This window comes from Pollicipes pollicipes, unplaced genomic scaffold, assembly GCF_011947565.3.
Source record: "Pollicipes pollicipes isolate AB1234 unplaced genomic scaffold, Ppol_2.1 Scaffold_4219;HRSCAF=4965_pilon_pilon_pilon, whole genome shotgun sequence".
NCBI classification, from domain to species: Eukaryota; Metazoa; Arthropoda; class Thecostraca; order Pollicipedomorpha; family Pollicipedidae; genus Pollicipes; species Pollicipes pollicipes.
Window position 1 is genome coordinate 6,333,333 of NW_023596448.1, and position 18,916 is coordinate 6,352,248.

General features: G+C 67.5%; 1 protein-coding gene across 1 annotated transcript in view; it reads right to left on the reverse strand.

Annotated features, from left to right (window-relative positions):
- The window catches only part of LOC119095726 (MICAL-like protein 1), a 47,732-nt gene that overhangs the window by 10,866 nt on the left and 17,950 nt on the right, over positions 1-18,916 (reverse strand). The window contains exons 3-5 of the mRNA XM_037218578.1: positions 8,975-9,126; positions 7,120-7,307; positions 4,872-4,942 (exon numbers count right to left, since the gene is read on the reverse strand). Of these exons, the coding sequence (XP_037074473.1) occupies positions 4,872-4,942; positions 7,120-7,307; positions 8,975-9,126 (411 nt within the window). The remainder of the gene's footprint in view (positions 1-4,871; positions 4,943-7,119; positions 7,308-8,974; positions 9,127-18,916) is intronic.

The window sequence follows — 18,916 nt, forward strand, 5'->3', positions numbered from 1 at the left end:
CAGCGCTCTCCTAACCGCGGGGTCTATGGTGAGAGATCTGAGTTGGTGGGTCTATGGCGTGACCCGAGCTGGTGGGCCTATGGAGGGTGATCCGACCTGATGGGTCTATGGTGGTGACCCGAGGTGGTAGGTCTATGGTGAATGACCCGAGTTGATAGGCCTACGGTGAGCGACCCGAGCTGGTGGGCATATGGTGAGTGACGGCGGCCGCGGTAGTTTGCAGGGCCGGCCGAGTGTGTTCGCCATGCCTGTCGCCACCCGTCGGACGTCTGGCAGGGCTCTCGGGCCCACGCCCGCCGCACGTCCCCTACTGAGAGGATGGAACGGCCGCACTGATTCAATGTCCGCCGTGGGACCGCTCTTCAGCGGAGACCGAGCGCACTCAATGCCGTGCCGGCCGGCCGGCCGGGCGCGGCTTTTTGCGAGCGGGCGCGCGCCGTCTCCGGCCTGAACGGCGTGCCAGCGACGGGTCACGCGATGTAGCGGGGGGGGGGGGGGGGCAGCGCCGGGGCTGGCGGAGACGGAACGGGACGGGGCAGGGCCGGCTCCCGTCGCCGAGCAGGACTTCACGAGGCGCCAGCTGGCAGCCGCAGCCGACGGCCGCTGTGGCGTGCATGACCCCGCTGACCCGACTCAGGGAACCGTGTGGCGCCGACGGAGCCTCAGGCGACCGGCACGACATGGGTGCCGCGACATAAAGTGGACTCATGGACCCAGACACGACATGGAGGGCGTGCCTGGGGGCGGACGGTGGCGTGGAGACTCCGTCGACCCGTCACCAGGAATCGGCCAGAGCAGCTGCCGGCAGCGAGTCGTGGCCACGACCAGGCCACAGGGCTAGCCGATGGAGGCAGCTGCGCGACTACCCGCATGCTTGCGGACAAGCTGAAGGGGAAAGCCGACCCCGGGGTGACCACACGGGCTGGTCGTCCGGGAGCTGACGGCGGCCAGCCACAGCGGGTGAAAACGAGCCGCCGCTCCGGAGAAAAACCCTTTCCGGGCGCCCACCTCCCGGAGGGGAGATCATGCAGGTGTTACGACACGAGCGTTCGGCGCCGGCCGAGCACCGGACGAGGAAAGTGAGGTGACACTGGAGCCGTGCCAAAGTCGTGCAACCGGCCGGCGATATGCTCCGCCCTGCTGCATGATGCAGATTGCATGAGATTATCGGACGGCCCCGCGCCGCGCGCCGCCAGGGCACCGTGAGGAGGCCTTCCGGCCGGGCGGGCGGCGCGGGCGGAGGGCGGGTTTTTACACGGCGGCCTATCGCCGGATTAACGACCGTAGCCAATGACCGCCGGGTGAGGAGAGCAAGAAGCAGAGCGGGCCAACAAAGAACGGGCGATGAGCGTCGACGAACGCCGAGCGACCCATGTTTTGTGCACGGGTGACAACGGGGGCGGAAAAATCGTCTGGACGGGCGTAACTGTGCCGAGATTTGTGGCCATAGCCGGCGAGCAGGAGGCAACTAACTGCACTACGTGATCTCAAAGCCTACGCGGTCTTCTGCCGGCGTGCACAGCGGCGGCACCAATGACGAAGAAATCCGTCGATTGCAAAGCAACTGCCGAGGTCTTCCGAGGCTGAAGTCTGTATGCGCATCTTAACTTTATCAACTCAGAGCCTGCAGTCCCGCTTGGGAACCCCTCCGGCTGATATAGCGAACACCTGAAGAGCAGACAGTACACTTGTCGACGCAACACTATTAGCCTCCCCCTCACAGCTGTCTGATGGCGGGCACACGGGGCCGGTGATGTACCACCGGTCGGCCGTGACGCGGCTGCAGAGGCGGCCGGCCCGGCGACGGACCTACGGCAGCTCTCACCCGCAGACCGCGCCGCGACCACGGACCACGCCCACGGACCAGCCATGGACCACGGCTCTCTCAGCAGGTCGGACCCGCGGACCACGGGTCTGTTCTGCGACCAAACGAGCCGCGTCTGCCGGCCGGCATTACCTCGACCGTCAGCTCCTCCTCGATGACGGGCAGCCGGGGAGGGCGGCGCCGTCTCGTGGCCCTAGCGCGGCTCGCCATGCGCCGCTGGCTGGCCGGAAACCGGCCGGTCCTCGGCGATCTCCCCGTCGACCGGCTTCTCCGACGACCGTGCGGTCCTCACTGGCCTTCACTTGACTTCCCGTCCGGACTGTCCGCGTCCACGCCCTCCCTCGACCCCAACGCCAGTCTCCCGGTCCTGACCGCGCTCCGTCCCTCGCCGCGGCGGTGACACCACCCCCGGGCGACCACCGACTGGCCGACCCTCCGCGGCGACGACACCGGCACCCAGCGGCGTCGCCTATTTCCGACTCGCGCCGGCGGCCGCGCCATTTGGCACGCGCGCACCGCGCCGGCGCTGTCCGCTCGGCAGGCGGTGGCGGACGGGCGGACAGGGCGGCGCGGCCGCGAGCGCCGCTGTCTGACCCGGACTGACACTGACGCTGACACCGGTGCCGGGAGGTCACGACCCGCCGGCCGGACAGGTCGTCGCTCGGGGCCGCTGGCGTCCGACCAGAACAGGGCGCGGACTCGGTGGCGTCCAGCTGTCGTGGGAGCACTGGGTTGTTGTGCATAGCAAGGGAGGTGCGCCCCCTCCAGTGTCGCCAACACGACACGCCAAAGGAGACAGGAACAGATGTAATATGTCCGACCTCCGTTTATGCGCGTTGCATGATGCGTGAATGCACGGATGTGAACCGACATCGCCTTGTGGCGTGTTGACGGAACGGAGAGCACCACCACTGCTGAAACCAGCCACTCCCAGGCCTCCCCAGGGTGCGTGGGAGGCGGCGCCAGGCGTGCCCCCCCCCCCCCCCCATTCCCCAACCCTCCCACCTCATCAGCAGACCGCGCCACGGACGGGTTGAGGCCGAGGCCGGCGGCACCGGTCGCCATCACCGCCGCGTCACACTGACCCAGACAAGGCGTTCGACTCGGCCGTGATGGGCCGTTCTCATGGCGCGCGCGGTGTGCCGCAAGGGAGCCGCACGGGTGCCGCTCTGTTACGCCCGGCCACGCCGCCGCCCAGTCGACTGTGGATGATCGTTGGCGGGCAGCGGCTTGCGGGGCTTCCAGAGTGGGTCACGTTACGCGCCGCTGTCTGCAGTTACGGACGCGAAGCCCGCTTGGTTGCGTGGAACCGTGTCATCTGCCCCCTCCCGATGACTTGGCGAGTCATTCATCAGCTTTTGCTAATATTGCTGCGGACGGCTTAGGCCTGGCGGACACAACAGACCGACGGCGACGATTTATAGCACAATCAGCCAACCACAAAAATCAAACGAATTGGACATCCATCCTGAGGACGTAAAAAGTCACTCGTTTTTGTGCAAACGCAGATTTCCCTAACGACTCATCATAAATCACACCGCAAAGAGCAATCTTACGCGCCGCGAGCGCCGGATTGATGACAGACTCTAAGACAAACCCGAGACGAGCGGCCGACACCGGGGGCGCGGCTCATCGCGCGCCGCGCGCTGCCGCGGAGCCCGCATCCCAGCCCACCACGGCCAACCGATCGCGATCGATCTAGAGCCGACGCCGAAATCGACTCGGGTGGGAACCGCGTCAGCATTAACCTTCTTCTTCACGTGGCACCTGTCCAGAATCCAGGCCCGCCGGAGCTAATTCGACAGCCCTCATTCCGTGCAGGAACTGTGTCAGCTTGACCGCAGGCGAACGGCGGTCCGCCGGCCGGTCCTGAGACATCAACGCGGGCGGGACGCTCCCCTGCGGAGGTGCTGGACTAGCCGCCCGAGCCCGCGGCACCGACGGGCACGAGCGCTGGGTCACGCCCCGCAGCTGGGCGCCAGCGGGGATGCACTCACCTTGCGCCTCGGCGACGAGTGGCAACGCCGTAACCTACACGCTGCAGTTTGTCGTCATAGCTGTACAACTCTCCAAAGCGCTCACACAGCCCGCAAAACAAGTGACGCACCGTTTCGATGCCACGTGTGCAGGACCGAAACTGAACGCCGCTTCCGGGCCGCCGCTCGCCAAAAGTGGCGACGCCACGCCCACTGCGAGCCCACGTGGTACACCCGCTAGTTGGCCGGGGGCGGCGGCTCCGGCCCCGCATGTCATCCCCGGCAGCAGCCCCGTCCTGCGGTCCGCCACCGCCGCTCGCCGTGCACCGGCTAACTCGGCAGCGCCGGCGGCCCCCTCCCGGGCCGCTCGGCCGCCCGCGCCGGCACCGCTGGCCGGCCCCGGGCGGCCCTGGGCGGCCTGCGGCCAGCCAGAGCTACAAAGCGGCGCGCCGGCAGCGCCAACCGTCGCCTCTGCCGAGCGCGGAGGCGTCCGCCGCCGCCGGCAGTGAGGGCGGCGGCCACCGAAGGCCCGCCATCTACCGCCCAATCAGGGTTATTCACGCCGCCGTTGCCGAGGCGGCGCGGGAGGGCTGTTTGTTAGCTAGGGAGCGACAGGCGCGGGTAAACACTACGGAGGAGCGGCGCGCACCTGGTGCAAGTCGAGCTGAAGCGCTAAGGTAGTCAGGCGCTCAATGTGAAAGTTGCTCGGACCAACAACACGTTCTGGTAGGTTAGTGCAAAGACTCATGTCGTGTACCGTCGAATTTATTGGCCGTAAAGGATGGACAAACGGCGTCATGCAATTTAGGGTTGCGCCCACGCCCCAGCCATGCGACGGAGAAAAGCAGTCGGCATGCGTCCACGACACAACCCGATCCTCGACCATCCGCGCCGCTCCCCGCATGCAACCTCCACCACCAAGCCGGAACGACGACGGTGTCGCGGCGGCCGAGCGCATGCGAGCCGGCTCACGCGGCCCACCGGATGCCGAGCAGCGCGCAGAGCCACGCGCACGCGGCGGCGAGCGGCGAGCGCGGCGCGACGGCGGCGGCGGCGGGCGGCGCCCCTACCTTCTCGTCGGCGGGTGACGCTGAGTCCGGCGAGGCCGTCTCCGACTCGACGACCGGCTTCCGGGGAACGCCTGCGGCACGGGGAGAGGTCGAAAGGTCAACGGGGGGGGGGGGGCGGCTTCAGAGGTGGGTCGGGCAAATCCATGAGGGGAGGGGGAGCGGCAAGCGACGGGGACACGTCGGCGCGGCGGTCGGCTTCTTTCTCCCCTCCGACGAGCGAGACCCGGGACTCGAGACCCCGGACTCGAGAATCGAGACTCGAGACTCGAGACTCGAGACTCGAGGCTCGAGACTCGAGACCCGAGACCCAAGACCCCGCCACGGACGCCGAGAGACCGAGACCCCGCGCCCGCCGCGCGGCGGCCGCCACATCTGGCCGCGGCCGGCCCGTCCGGCGGCGCCATCGCGCGTGACCCGATGGCCGGAGCGCGGCGACACCCGCGCCGCTAACGGTGCCGCCGCTCCGCTCTCCGGCCCCGTCTCGAAATTAGCCCCGCCGCGGCCGCAGTAATGGAAACGTAGGACGGCGACGGAAGCGGCGGCGGCGGCCGGCCCGTGTCGTTCATCACGTCACGGTCCTCTCACGCCGAGTGGCTTTAATTAAGGCCATCATGCGCATGATTAGCCGGCCCGGCCGGCCAGGCTGCCGGCGGGCGCGGCCGGAGCGCAAACAGCGCCGTTCCAATGCGTCGTTCCGGCGGCGCCCGGGCTCGCAGGTCGGCCGCCGGGGGCGGCGAAACAAAGGCGCCGCATCGGACGCGGACGGCCGCACAACGGCCGATCGCGGGCGGCGCTCTGACCCACTGTGCGCCGGCCGGACGGCGACGCACAGCGGGCCACTGCTGCGGCCGCGACGGCACCTGTCGCCCATTGTTGCGGTGCGCCCCCTCGATCGGGCGGCTCTCTCCGCGCGCCGAGAACTGGGACGGAAATGCGTGGGCCGGCCGCAGGAAGCGGGCGGGCCCCACTTCCCACGCGCGGCACGCACGTGCGTGCCGGCCCCGGCGACAGGTGACCCGGTCAGCGCGCGCACGGGGGCCGGGACGGGGGCGGCGGCGGCGGCGGCGGCGGCGGCGGGTCCCGTTGCGGCGAGCAGGACGTGACGTCGCCAGACGCGGCGGCGACTCTGGCGTGCGCGCGCCCCAGCTTCACTCTCTGCAGCGATGGCCCGGTGATAGTGCGGCAGCGACGCCGCACAAAAACAGCGACACACATCGCGCTCCGGCCGGGTGGTCCGGCAGCTCCCCGCGGCACGCCGCACACACCCGATCACGGATCTCTGGCCGGACAGCGGCGCCGACCGCGACAACATCGAGCCTCGCGCCAGACCCGACAGAGCCCAGCCGTCCCGTCCCGCCTGTGCGTGCGACGCGTGTCCCGCACCATCACCGCCGTCCGGTCCAGCCGCCTCCAGCCGCCAGGCCGCGCACACCAAACCACGTATCGGCGCCCGCCCAGCGCGCCACTCGCGGCCGACCCCGAGCGGCGCCCCTCCCCTAGCTGGGGGGCGCGGCGGCGGTGCGCGTCGGCGGTGCGTGGCGACGCCTGCCCAGAGCGGCGGCCTTTCCCAACAACGAGACAAGTCAGGTCAGAGCCGCCACTATCGGTCATCAGCCGTAATCGACAATCGCCGATTATCGGCTATACTCATCGGCTGAGTTGCGGCCCGGCCGCTGGCTGCCGGCTACCGATCATTCCCTCTCGCGTCGTGCCCCGCCCCTGGCCGCCGCCGGCCGGCAGCCGCGCTCATCGCGGCGCTGGTGGGGGAGGGGAGGGGTCGTCGGCCGGGTCCGCCTCTCAAGGGCGCGCCCAGCGGGGGTCGCCGGGTCGGTGGCGCGCGGCCCCGCGGCCCGGGTCGTTAGCCGCGTCGATGAGCGGCGGCGGACGGGCCGGGGACGGCACGGGCCGCCGCCGCCGGCCGCCGGCGCTGTCCGGCCGGCCGGGGCAGAGCAACTCCGCGGTGTCCGATCCAGGGGAAGCACATTGCCATCACATCAGGGAGGTTTAACTCTATCTTTCGACGGATCAGGTCAGAAAAACCGAGTGGCATGGGATCTATGAGCAGACTGCTCTTTCACGCTGCAAGGTGAGGGTTTCTTCGAACACAAAAACAGAGCGCATTTCTACTATTGCCCGCATGCTTATCCTGACCACACAACATCCTCACACAACGACGTGACCCCCTACACCACATCTCCTCCCCCTCCCCCACTCCTCTGCCCCGCCCCCTCCCGCTTCCGACTCTCACCCTGCTGGCCGACGAACGCCTGGTAGAACTGCGACACGTATGTGAGGATGGACAGCCGGTCGGGCACCTCGTAGTCGACCATGTCCTGCGGGTCGAGCAGCGCCGGCACGCTCAGCGACGTCTCAGCCGTCTCGAACGCCAGCGCGTTGTTCTTGTACACGTCGTCCGGCCGCAGCGAGTCAAAGTCACTGCCGGGGACGGCGGGAGTCAAGACGCAGCGAGTCAAGGTCACCACCAACGCGGACGAGGGTGACACAGGTTGACACGGGTTGGCACGGATTGACACGGGTTGACACGGGTCGACATGGCTGGCATGGGCTGTCGACACGGACTGCCGAGGCCCGAGGCGCTGTTTTACACGCCGTCCGGCACCAGTGGGTCAGGTCATTGGGCTGTCGAAGTGGGGAAGGGAGGGAGTGTTAACAGCTGGCGGTGGAGGGCTGGTGGTCACGGCGCATTCTGGTGGCCATAAACGCGACTCCGCCCAAATCCTCGTGTGTTTGCCTTTGAGTGTCTACGACGCCACATCCGGTGGCTTTTCAGCCTTTCAAGAGCAGTTATTTGCTTTAGTGTGGTCCATTTGGCGGGAAACTAACTAAACAAACCAGTGAAAACAAACCAGGAGTTTCTAGAAACCATCACGTTTCACAAACAACACACTTCAATCGGTCCTGACACCAGCCACACGTGTTTTGAAGTAAAACAAAAGAAGAGAGAGATGTAACAACATGCACTGCGGCGCCAGCACACCACCAGCGCCCACCGTCCGCATTCACTGACACCCAGCAATCAACCGAAGCCGTGCGACAACACACCCCGAACAACGGCGGACCACGAGCGTGACCCGGCTGTGGGGCGACGCGACACGCCGCCGCCGGGCGCACACAATGCCGCGTCCGTACCAGCGCCAGCGCCAGCGCCGCCGCCGCCGCCGCCGCCGCCGCCGCGTCAGGCGGGCGTGCGACGCGGCCGCTTCCGTGCGGCGGGGCGCACGGCGGGCGCGCACGCGCTCACTTTTGTTTTCGTCGTCGCCGGGCGGCCGTAACTGCGGCGACCTCGGCGGCCGGGTCACGCCGGGTCAGGGGTCAAGGGGCACGTCGCCGGGCAGCTCGCGGTCGGAACACCCCCTCCCCCCCACCCTACCCACCCACCAACGAGAACGGGGGGGGGGGGGGGAGAGTTACGGGGCGCAGTGTTTCCGGTTGGAATGAGGATCGGGGACGTTGATGACGCGCTGCGGTCGGAGGACGGGGTGTTTTGGACGCGGCGTCCACGGCACCGCAGAACGCCCGCGGCTCACTCTATAGCGGTTCGTGATGACGACCTAACGAGCGTAATCTTGGGAAGGGTGGATGCACTCCAACCGGTACGGACACGTTGACTTTCATAACGGTCTCAGCTAATCACATTAATTGCATGACGATAATACTGCTTGCTCGACACTAATGGTACACCTGTAACGGGAGGGAGAGCACGGGGAGATCAGATAAAGGGAGCCGAGCGAACAAAGTCGTAATCTGGTCTCATTTGGCGAGCTCAAGAGTAGAAAGCCACACGTGGGCTCATGGTTCAGGATCAGCAAAGCAAGTCATGCTTTTCTACACGGGCACTGCAGAAAAGGAGGGAGTATAGAAAGCGGCTGACACCCTTGTACGCTTTGACGAGTTCAAATTTCGTGACACCTTGCAATACCTGGTTCGAAATTACACCGACACGACTATCCCGACAACCTGCATCCCACCCCGCTACTAGGCCTGGCACTCCCTTCCGCTCCGGTAGCAGCCGGCACCACCACGCCCAGCGGCGCCGCTCCCCTCTCCCCTCCGCCGCCACCCCGGCGGCAATCCCCACTCACATCAGGTCGGGTCTGAAGTGGTGGATGATGGCGCAGAAGCCGAGGCCGTTGCGCCAGCTGGTGGTCATGTTGGTGATGCGCACGCCCGGGTAGCCCTTGGTGATGCGCCGACACCACAGCTCCAGCGCCTTCATGCCGCGCCGCTCGCCCATCTGTGGACAGAGGGGGAGGTGGAGGTCAGCACACCGGGTCGAGGCATGGTGCACGGCCAGACTCGAGGAGCAAGCCCCCCGCACAGCCCACCCGGGGCAGGTCGTCACTCACATACCCCAAGGGAGCGGGAGCCTGCGGGAGTCGCCACGGAGAATGGTCGCATTCTCGGTTTGTAGAGGGCTGGGTGCCTCTTCCACCCAGCAATCCAGCTTCCCTTGCACCACACATACACAAGTATCACATATCACACCCACACACCCACACACACAACACTATGGCGCATACGCCCGGCACATCTACGTACTCCTGGTGAGAGCATTCAACTACAGCACTCCAGGACATTCAACTACGCATTCACGGCGAGGCCCCGGCCCGGGCGCCGGTGGCCAGACTTGGCCGTCACGTGCGCCCGACCGACGACCGCCAAAAGAGTCCAAAGGTCGACCCCGTCCGGCGGCGGCCGCGGCGTTTGAGGGCAGAGAGCGGCATCGAAGACGGAACGAGACGACCGCAAACCGGTTCAACGCAGTGATAAATGACATGTCAAAGCAGCTTTACTAAGCTGGCCGATCAGGCGGCTGCGGAGTTGAAAAAGTCTGCGCAGTTAAACGACAAGCCAGCACAACTTGTTTGGCGATATGTTATGAAGGCACGGATAACAAAAGCTGTCATCTTGTGGTGCGAGACAGTATTCAGCACGCAGCCAGCGCGGATGGTCTCGCGTGCCAGACACTTCAGCACCGGACAGGAGGCACAGGAAGTTTACGAGCCCAATTTGTGAAGTGGAGGTGTTCATCATTACAAATGCATCCATCGAAGCCGATGGTGCATCTGCACCGCTGCACAGCGCGCTGCGCTCCCGAATGCCCCTACACCTGAACCCAGCCCGCGTCCATCGCTCCTGCCGCCCTGGAGCGAGCACCGCCCAGCCGGGCGGCGCCCCGAAGAGGGCAGCGCTGGCCCCGACCATCCCCGTCTGCCACAGCGGGACGACCTGGGAGGGAGGGGAGGAGCGAGGCTGAGCGGGACGGGCGGGGATGTCGGGGTGACCCGGACGACCCGGCGCGTCACCGCCGCCGCCTTCGATGCGTCGCCGCCGCGGCGCTTTCGCCGTCTGCGTGGCGCGGCGCCGGCGGCGGCTCCAGCGCGACCGATGTGTGTCAACACGTCCACGTGGCGGCCGCAACAAACCGCCGAGAAAACCGAGACGCCCCCGTATGAGCGCCGCGCCCACCGAGCGGTCCGCTTTGTCCGGCCCGGACGCGGCGGCCACTTCAGACGTCTCTGTTGTCGTCGTCGCGCCACGCACGCACCGACTGACAAAGGCTCCCGGCCGGCATTGTGACGATTTCGGCGGAAAACGAAAGCACGAGGCACGTTCGACGCGCCGCATACCGGCCGCTTGAGGTGAAAACGAGCATGTTTGACACGGCGAGGAGCGACGAGTGCGTGTGGGCCACAATGACTCTCCCGACCGTCATCATCGGCCGGCCGGCGACCAATACCTGGACAATGTCGGCCGCCCTCCACGGCGGCCGTTCTCGCGTCGCGAGCCCTCGAGCCGCGCCGACCCGCGGCGGGCGCGCCCCAGTAACAAACGCCACCTGACCGTGTCGGTCACGCGTCGCCACGTGTGCATCCAGGCAGCGCGCGCTCGCCGCCGGGTCGGCACAGCAGCCTTGTGCCACAACTCCGCCGCGCACGGGCGCCATCCGGGCGGAACGGCACCGGTGCGGACGGCGAGCCGGTGCCGCGCCCACGACGGTCCGAGTTGGCGGCCGGCGGGTTCGACTGCTCGGCAGACGGCCAGTCTCCGGCCGGGGCGCCGCCCGGCGCGCCCTCTCCGGCCGCGCCGCCCGAGCGGCTCTCGTCCACCACCAGGCGTCACCACCCAGTCCCCAGCGGCGCCGGCGCCTGCGGCCACGCGTGCTCCGAGGTTTCGGCGCGCGCGAAGCCGCTGGCGGCGGCCCCGAGCGGCAGGAGGGGCGGCTGAGCCCGCGGCGCGGGAGGTGCTCGCAATCAGCGGGGGTAAGGCACGGCGCCGGGCCCATCTGCCCGTCAGCTGCCTGAGCCGCTCGTTAGCGCGGGTGAAACGCGCGCCCGACCGCGACAGAGGCCGGCTCCGGCGCGCGCGCGCCGGCCCCCCGCGCTCTGCGCCGCGAGACGCGCGCCACCGCCGACGGGCAGCGCGCGGCAGAAGGTTGGCCTTTCGCCATCCGGCGCGGGAATCGACAGACGGCCGACGAATGCGAAATCGAAACCCGCAGACAAAACGGCCGCTCACGCGCGATGGAGCGGCGCGCAGCCGGGGTCCGCCGGCTGACTCAGACCCGACCTCCGCCGCTGGCCGGGCGGCCACGTCGGTCCCGACCGTGCCGGACGGTTTCTACCTGTCCCAGATGGCCGCCAGAGACTGGCATCAGATGCCCGCGATCCTGAGAAGTGTCACATGGCCATGGGCGATGCATACAGACAGTAGCCCCAAGCGCCCCAAACAGCCCCCGCGGTTTCACGCTGTCTCCTACCGTCCACACCGGTACCCGCGGTACGACAACCCACACGGTTCGGGCAGACGCCCGGCGGTCCCCATCAGCACCGAGCCGCCGTGTAGTCTCTCGGCCGACCCCCGGCGGTCCCCATCAGCACCCCGCCGCCACGCAGTCTCGCCGCGTGCGCGCCGCGGCCGTCACCGCGCGCTGGGCGCCGGCCGCCGTGGCCGCGGCCGGCCTCCGTGACGGCCCTGCACGGCCGACCGTGGGAACATCGCCGGACCGTGGCCGTGCCGCGGCCCGCCGCGCTGCCGCCGACGCTATCCGTCTGCAGCAAGGCTGCGTCGTATCGCTGCTACGTCGCACCGGCAGCGGGCAGCGCGCTCTGAGAGTCGGGGCGCCGACACCGCTGCGGGTCCGGCTCTGTTATCTGGACAGGACTTGCAAGCGCTACGTCTGTTTTGCGGTGAATTGGTCGCTGCAGAGGCGGCGCGTGCAGACTCGCACGCTGCTGTGGACCCGCTTCCCTAATCTGAACCCGAATTGCAAACGCTGGGGCGATTTTGCGGTGATGTAGTCGCTGCAGGAATGACAGTGACATAACCGTCATAAAACGCTGGTCACAGCGACCCTATCGCTCAGAAGCTGTCGGCTACATTCCCCAAACCAGTCCCAAATTCTGCCACTTCACCCGCCGTATTCTGCACAGCACGTCGGCCCGCCAGCATCTCCCTCACGTCGGCGGGCCGTGAGGGCTGAGCGTCCACCCCGCCCGTTCGCGAGGCGGTCGCGGCCGAGCGCGCACGCGCTGCGAACGCTCCGCTAGACGGCCGCTGGCGTCCGCCGCTGAGTACCGGGGGCTTCGAGCGCGACACAGAAGCCGGTCGGGCAGGGTGGGACAAGCGGCCCGACAGACGCGCATCGGCACAGCCAGCGGGCTCCCCAACACTCCCCAACACCCAACAGCTATCGAACATAAGAAGCTCCGAATTGGGTTCGGGTCAAATGTGTGCACGATGCTGTGTGCGCAGCCACTCGCCCGCGTATACGACTCAAGGTCTCGAAACTTCGTCCTCCGTTTCCTCAGGCTGTCTAAGTGATGTTCCAGGCAACAACCACAACCTGAGCCGCCATCCCTCCAGGCACTTCCTAGAAATCATCGTAATGTCTGACGCAATGCAAAATGTCAAACCGTCCCCAACAAGCCGAGTCCGGGTTTCACCAGCCGCAAGTGCTGCCGATGCAGACGACGCCCGTCCGTCATCTGCGTCACTGATGTCACTGGTCACGTCACACACGTCACTGCGCCACACAATAGTCCTGAGTGGAATAAGCTTTTTACGTTCACGGACAGGTTGAGCGACAACTTTAACGTATGGCCGGCGATTCAAGTGCTCTGTCAGGCTCCTTGACATCCGTCGCACAATAGCGCCGACGCACAGCAAGACCGGATTCTCTGGAGACTGCCTTCAGTCACACAAAGAGACCGCAGGGATTGTAAGCCGGTGTGTGGCGCGAGCCGCCGCGACGGGACCGAAGGACCCTGTTGATTTACCCGGCGACCTCAACGCAGCCCGCAAACACCGACGCAGCAGACGTGCTCGACTCGTCCCAGCTGAATACTTTCACTGATGAGGCCCACCCTGCCCAAATACGACTTTGCATAGGATTTGCCTCCTGATCCGCCTCCCGCCACCAATCCCGGCGAGGCTCAGTTGCATGCATGCATGCCGAGCTCGCTAAGCGCATGCTGTTTTCCAAGCCCGCCGAGCAGAGCGCGGCCGAGCACCGCCAAACAAATTCCGTTTCCGGCAAAGGCAACAAACAGGCGGCTTAGGCGCGCCGGCGTTTTCCCGGCCGCGCAAAAACGGGCCTGTTTGCGCCGGCGTCCCGGAGACGTGGCGCCGCGGGCCGAGGGGTGTTGGCCGCACCCGCAGGGCCGCGTGCCGCCCGAGACGGCGCACCCGGCCGGCTGCAGCGCCGGGCACGCCAGCGAGACGACCAGAGCCGGCAGCAAATAGCGTGAGTTATTTATGAGTTCTTATACTAGTCCATAGTCCATAGACTAATCCATAGTCATTAAAGCGGATTGCATTTGGCTTAAGGCTGATATCACCTAGTCACTGGGAAATGTGAAAATGCTCAAAGCATGATATGTACTAAGACTGTTCGATATCTTTGTTTCACCAGAATATCCACGCGTTTTGAAAGCCGCCTTCTTCCAGCAACATACACTGCAACGGAACAAACAGACGAAAAAAGAGGTGCTTAACGCATTCCCTCCTTAAATCAGGGGGTTCAGTCCCGAACGCATGGACCTTGCTGCCCGAGCGACCCAACAAGTCTAGAGGACCGGAGAAACTGAGCAGGTTAGGCGGACCAAGTGGACCACATGGACCACGCGGACCGAGAGCACCCGGCAGACTTGGCGACTCAAGCGGACTGCGCGGGCCAGGTGGACCGCGCGGCCGGCCGGGCGGCGGGCGGCCAGCGGCGCGTGACGGCCGGCGGCGGGCGGCGCCGCCGGCCGGCCGGCCAGCCCCGGCGGCGGCGCCGCCTCCGACGGCCTTCCCACGCGCCGGCCGCGCCTCAGGGTCGGCCGAGCGTCGCCGGCGGCCGCGGACGACGCTCGCCGCGGACGGGACACCGCAGCGGCGGTGGCAGGCGGCGCCGGCGGCTGCCGCCACAAGTTTGTCGGCGACCCCGGGCGTCGTACGCCCTTCCGCAGGTCAGCGCTGGGCCGGACCCAGCTGACCAGGGCTCGACCACCGGTCGCCCGGCGTCTCGGGGCGGCCCGCTGGCCGCCGGCGACAGCACCAGCGGGCGGGGCTCGTCACCACGCGGCGCGACGCCGGCCTCTCCCGAAGGCCGGAGTCGAGAGCGATTGGCTATTGTCGGCACCAGCGGAAACCATCCGGCGACCACGGCGTCCTCCAGCTGCACCGATGGACAACACGTCCTCGAGCGCCCCTGACGGCCACCGAGTCCCTGAGCAGTTCCCATGGACACTGTTCCACCGCAGTACTGACGTCCCTGATGCCGCTGACGTCCCTGATGTCACGTCACTGACGTCCCTGATGCCGCTGACCGCGGGCACTGCTCGCGCGCCGCCGGCCTCTGGGCGGTCCGAAGGGTACGCCCCGACGCCACACGGCCGCCGGCTTCCCCCACGACGGTAGCCCCATCCGAGTGCGGCCCGCTCTGTCCGCTGACAGGCAATGACAGAGGTACGGGGTTCGGTTCCCCGCGATACCCGCCCTTCCTGCCCGGGCGAGCGGCGGGCGACGCCGTACAGCCTAAGCAGCTGGGCGCGAAGTCAAGCCCCTGACGACGACGATGCTGTCAGTGAACTGTCGCCGGCCCGACCGCAGTACGGCTGTCGCGTGTTGTCGATTTCTACCTGCGTTTAGCGCTGCCACCCCCGCGAAATGGGCACCCAGCCGACGCCCGTCACATGACGCTCACACGCACAAATGACAGCTTTCTCACCGACGGCCCGGTGCGGTGAACAAGGCACCGCCCATCTCCACCCCGCAAGTACCCACGCGCCGTCATCAGGGCAACGCGGAGAAGGAGACAGCTGAGGTGAAAAGTGAACTGTGCGAGCACCAGCCCACGCAGGTTCGCCGCTCTCCCGCTGTTTACGCACCGTCCCACGCCACGCTCCATGCCGCGGCCGGCCGTCGGTTTTGGTGACTCGGTATATTTCGCAATGTTTGCCGTGCGTCGACACCCGCCGTGCTGAGTTAAAACACACGAGCGACAGACCTGGACCACCCTGGTCGGTTCCAAACGTTGCGTCGGGACACATTGCGGCTCTTAATCCCACCTTCGCCCACCACTTCGCAGCGTAGCAGCTGCGTCTCCCGTGCGGCACTAACGGCAACTGCCAGTCTGTCGCTAACACGGAGCATTCCCTATGGGCTGGCAGAACGCAGAGAATCCTAAACGACTGTCTCCGTCGTCGCGGGCTGGAGGCGCCCGGTCAGCCCTGGCGCCTCTTCTCGGCGCCGCCCGGCTGTGACCGTGTCCGTGCCGGCACCGGCGGACGGACCGGCAGTGGCACGGCCTGCAGACGCCGCCGCGCCACCGTTAGCCCGGCGCCGGACCGATAACGCGGCCATCGGCGACGGCGGCAGCGGCGGCGGCGGCGGTCACACTGGGGCCGCCGCCGCGCCGGCGACAGGCCCGGCCGGGCGGCCGTCAACGGAGCCGGCGCACCGCGGCGGGTCAGCAAGGCAGCAGTGGTCACTCCACCCGACTTTGATCGCGCTGCGAAGACTGACCAACGCTCTGAGCACGGGTGCTCTGAGCACGGGTGCTCTGAGCACGAGTGCTCTGGGCACGGGTGCTCTGAGCACGGCTGCTCTAAGTACGGCTGCTCTGGATACGGCTGCTCTGAGCACGGCTGCTCTGAGCACGGCTGCTCTGAGCACTGCTGCTCTGAGCGTGGCTCCTTCCTGAGGATGTCCTTCTCCAGGGCCTCCCTCTGACCCACGGCGCGTTACTTGCGTTGCTTTGCTGGAGAGCTCGGCTTAGAGGCAACCAATCCATTAAAGAGGGGCCTCCTCAGCGACCTGCGTGCCTGCTGGCTATTCATTAAGTTCTCCAAAGCATGGATGGGTGCACAGGTAGGTCACGTCACTTGGAACACGCTGTTGCCAAAACGAGTTCACATACAGTGCCCTATCTCCGCAGAACAAAACAGGTCATGCGAAAGACATGCAACGGCGCGGCGATTTGGATGCTCGAACCGGTTCGCACGGTCAGTGATGCGCCGCTTTCCAGCCGGCTACACACTGGTGTAGGCGAGCTCCACTGCATCCCCCCTCCCCCCCCCCCCCCCCCCCAGCAGAGCGGCCGCTGTCCTGGCGGGTCAGGCTGCGACCATGTTATACGAGCCGTCGTGCCATTCCGCCGCCATATGTGAGAGGCGTCACCTGGCTGACCTAATGGTCCGGTTCCCTACAGACTGTAGTGTACCACTCCACCTCTCAGGCGTGGGGGGGGACGCCACCACGCCTGACCGGCGCACTGACCTGGCCCCTGAAGACTGTGGCGCACCACTCCAGCTCCCAGACGTGGGGGGGGGGGCGCGTCACCACACCACACCCCGCCGTCCTGGCCATCGCCCCTGCAGTCGCGTGCGTGGCGTGCCGTTCCAGCCTCGGGAGGCGCCGGCGGCGGGCGGCCCCACCTTCACGCGCCGACGGGCACAGCCGGCCGCCACGCCGCCGCTGTTCGGGACCACGGCAGAATGACGGCGACACGCAGCCGGGACCGAGTCTGAGCCGTCCCGGGTCAGCGCGCCGCGCCGCTCCACGCCGCCGTCACGGCCGCGAGCGACGACCGGCGGACGGGCGCCTCCGGGCCTCCGTTAGGACCACGGAGAGGGGCGCTGGGTCTTGGTCAGCACGGACCGTGGTCTGACTAGGCCTACGCGCCCGGCGTCGCGCGCAGTGGCCGCGGCGACTCGAGAGCTCCGCTTCAGAGGAGCCTGCCGTACACCCAGATGAAATGCAGTGACGTTTCTCGAGATGACTGATCCTACTCAGAGATTATAGACTGGACGCCGGGTGATCAATCTGCTAAGATAACCTAACAAAGCTAGGGTTCGCGACAGCATCGCATCGTGTTAAAACAACCGTGCCGACACCGTCAACGTCCTACCGCTCGTAACCCGCGCATTGTTGCCAAATTCGGACGCCCTTCCATAGTGTGAAAACATTTGCAAACGGAAGTGCGGCGCTGCAGCACCGATCGAAACGGTCTGCACTTTCCAAGTGACCCAAACAGCGGGCACAGCGGGCACTGCACGGCGGCGGCAACCCGCCCAGCAATGCGGCCCTTCACCACGCTGCCTGGACGGCCGCGAGCGCCGGCGGGCCGGCGCCGAGGCGCGCCCCATTATTATGCAACAGCTCCCTTCACGCCGGCCACTTCCGGAATCCGCGGCCGGAAGTGGCGGGCGCTCGCTCGCGTCGCCGCGTCGCTCCGCTCCCACGGCGCCAGGTCGTGACTTGCCGACGCCCCGAGGCGGCGGCGATCGTGACCTGCCGGTTACGTGGCGGCGCGGCTGGCTCGCTCGCGCCGGCTCCGGCGGGCGCCACCCGCCGCACCCGCTCGCCGGAGAAACTCCCCCCCCCCCCCCCCCCCGAAGGGCCGGCAAGCAGCTCATTAAACGAAAGCAAAAGCCCTTCCTGGTCGGAGAAACCGGCGCCGTCCTGTCCGCCCCAACCCGTCGGCACACCGCGGCGCGCCAGGCGCCCCCGGCCCGGCCCGACAACCAACACGCGACGCCCAACAAACACCCGCAACGCCGCAGCGGGAAAGCCATGCTGCGAACGGGCGCAGAGCCCCGCGAGCGGAGTCGCCCCACTCACCGGCGGCAGGGCGCGCGTGTCCGTCTCGGCAGCCATCGTTCCCGCGCGGCCCGCCGCCGTTCCACTGGGTGTCCGCGGCGTCCGCGGCGGCGGTAGCGGCGGGCGGCGACGTCGCCCGAGTCGATGACCCGGCTGGTGACGTCACACGCACTCGCGCACACGGCGGGGGCGAGTCACGTGACGGACGGCAGGTGGGGCGGCGGCTGCGGGCGGTGACGTCACCGGACGCGGGCGGTCGGGCGGACGCCGGCGGCCGGGCCGGGCTGAGCGCGACTGACGTACAGCCGCCCGTCATGACGCTCTGAGGCGCGTTGTGGCCGGCCAGATCAAAACGAATTCAAAGACCGGCCAGGCTGCGAGCGCAGCTGAGCACAGCCGGACAGCCCCCGCCACGCGGGCTTCGGTCCGAGCGCGACGAACAAGCGGGCGCCGTTCCCAGCGCCTGACGCCGGGCCAGCGCCCGAGCGCAGCTGAGCACACGGCCGGCCGGACAGCCCCGCCACGCGGGCTTCGGTCCGAGCGCGACGGGCGCCGTTCCCAGCGCCTGACGCCGAGCCAGCACCCGAGCGCCGTATTCAGGTTTACGGACGCGCTGACTGGACGGACGCGCGCCGGCGGCCAGCGGGATGGCCGCACGCCGCTCGGATGAGAACCCGCGCCGCGCCGGCACCGCAGCAAGGAGCCGGCTGACCGAACGTGGAGACGCCGCAGAGAACGGGAACGGGACGGGGCCGGCAACTGCTGAGTCAGCCGCGCCAAGCGAAGGAAGCGCCCGGCAGCTCCAGCCATCACCGGCTGCACCCAGCTCGGAGGGGCTTCTGCGGGCTGGAGTCACCTGCACAGCAGCTGCCCAGGATGCTGGTGTACATCTACGGCATCGTCGGTTTAGGTGAGGTGGGCCGCTTTCGCTCGCGTGT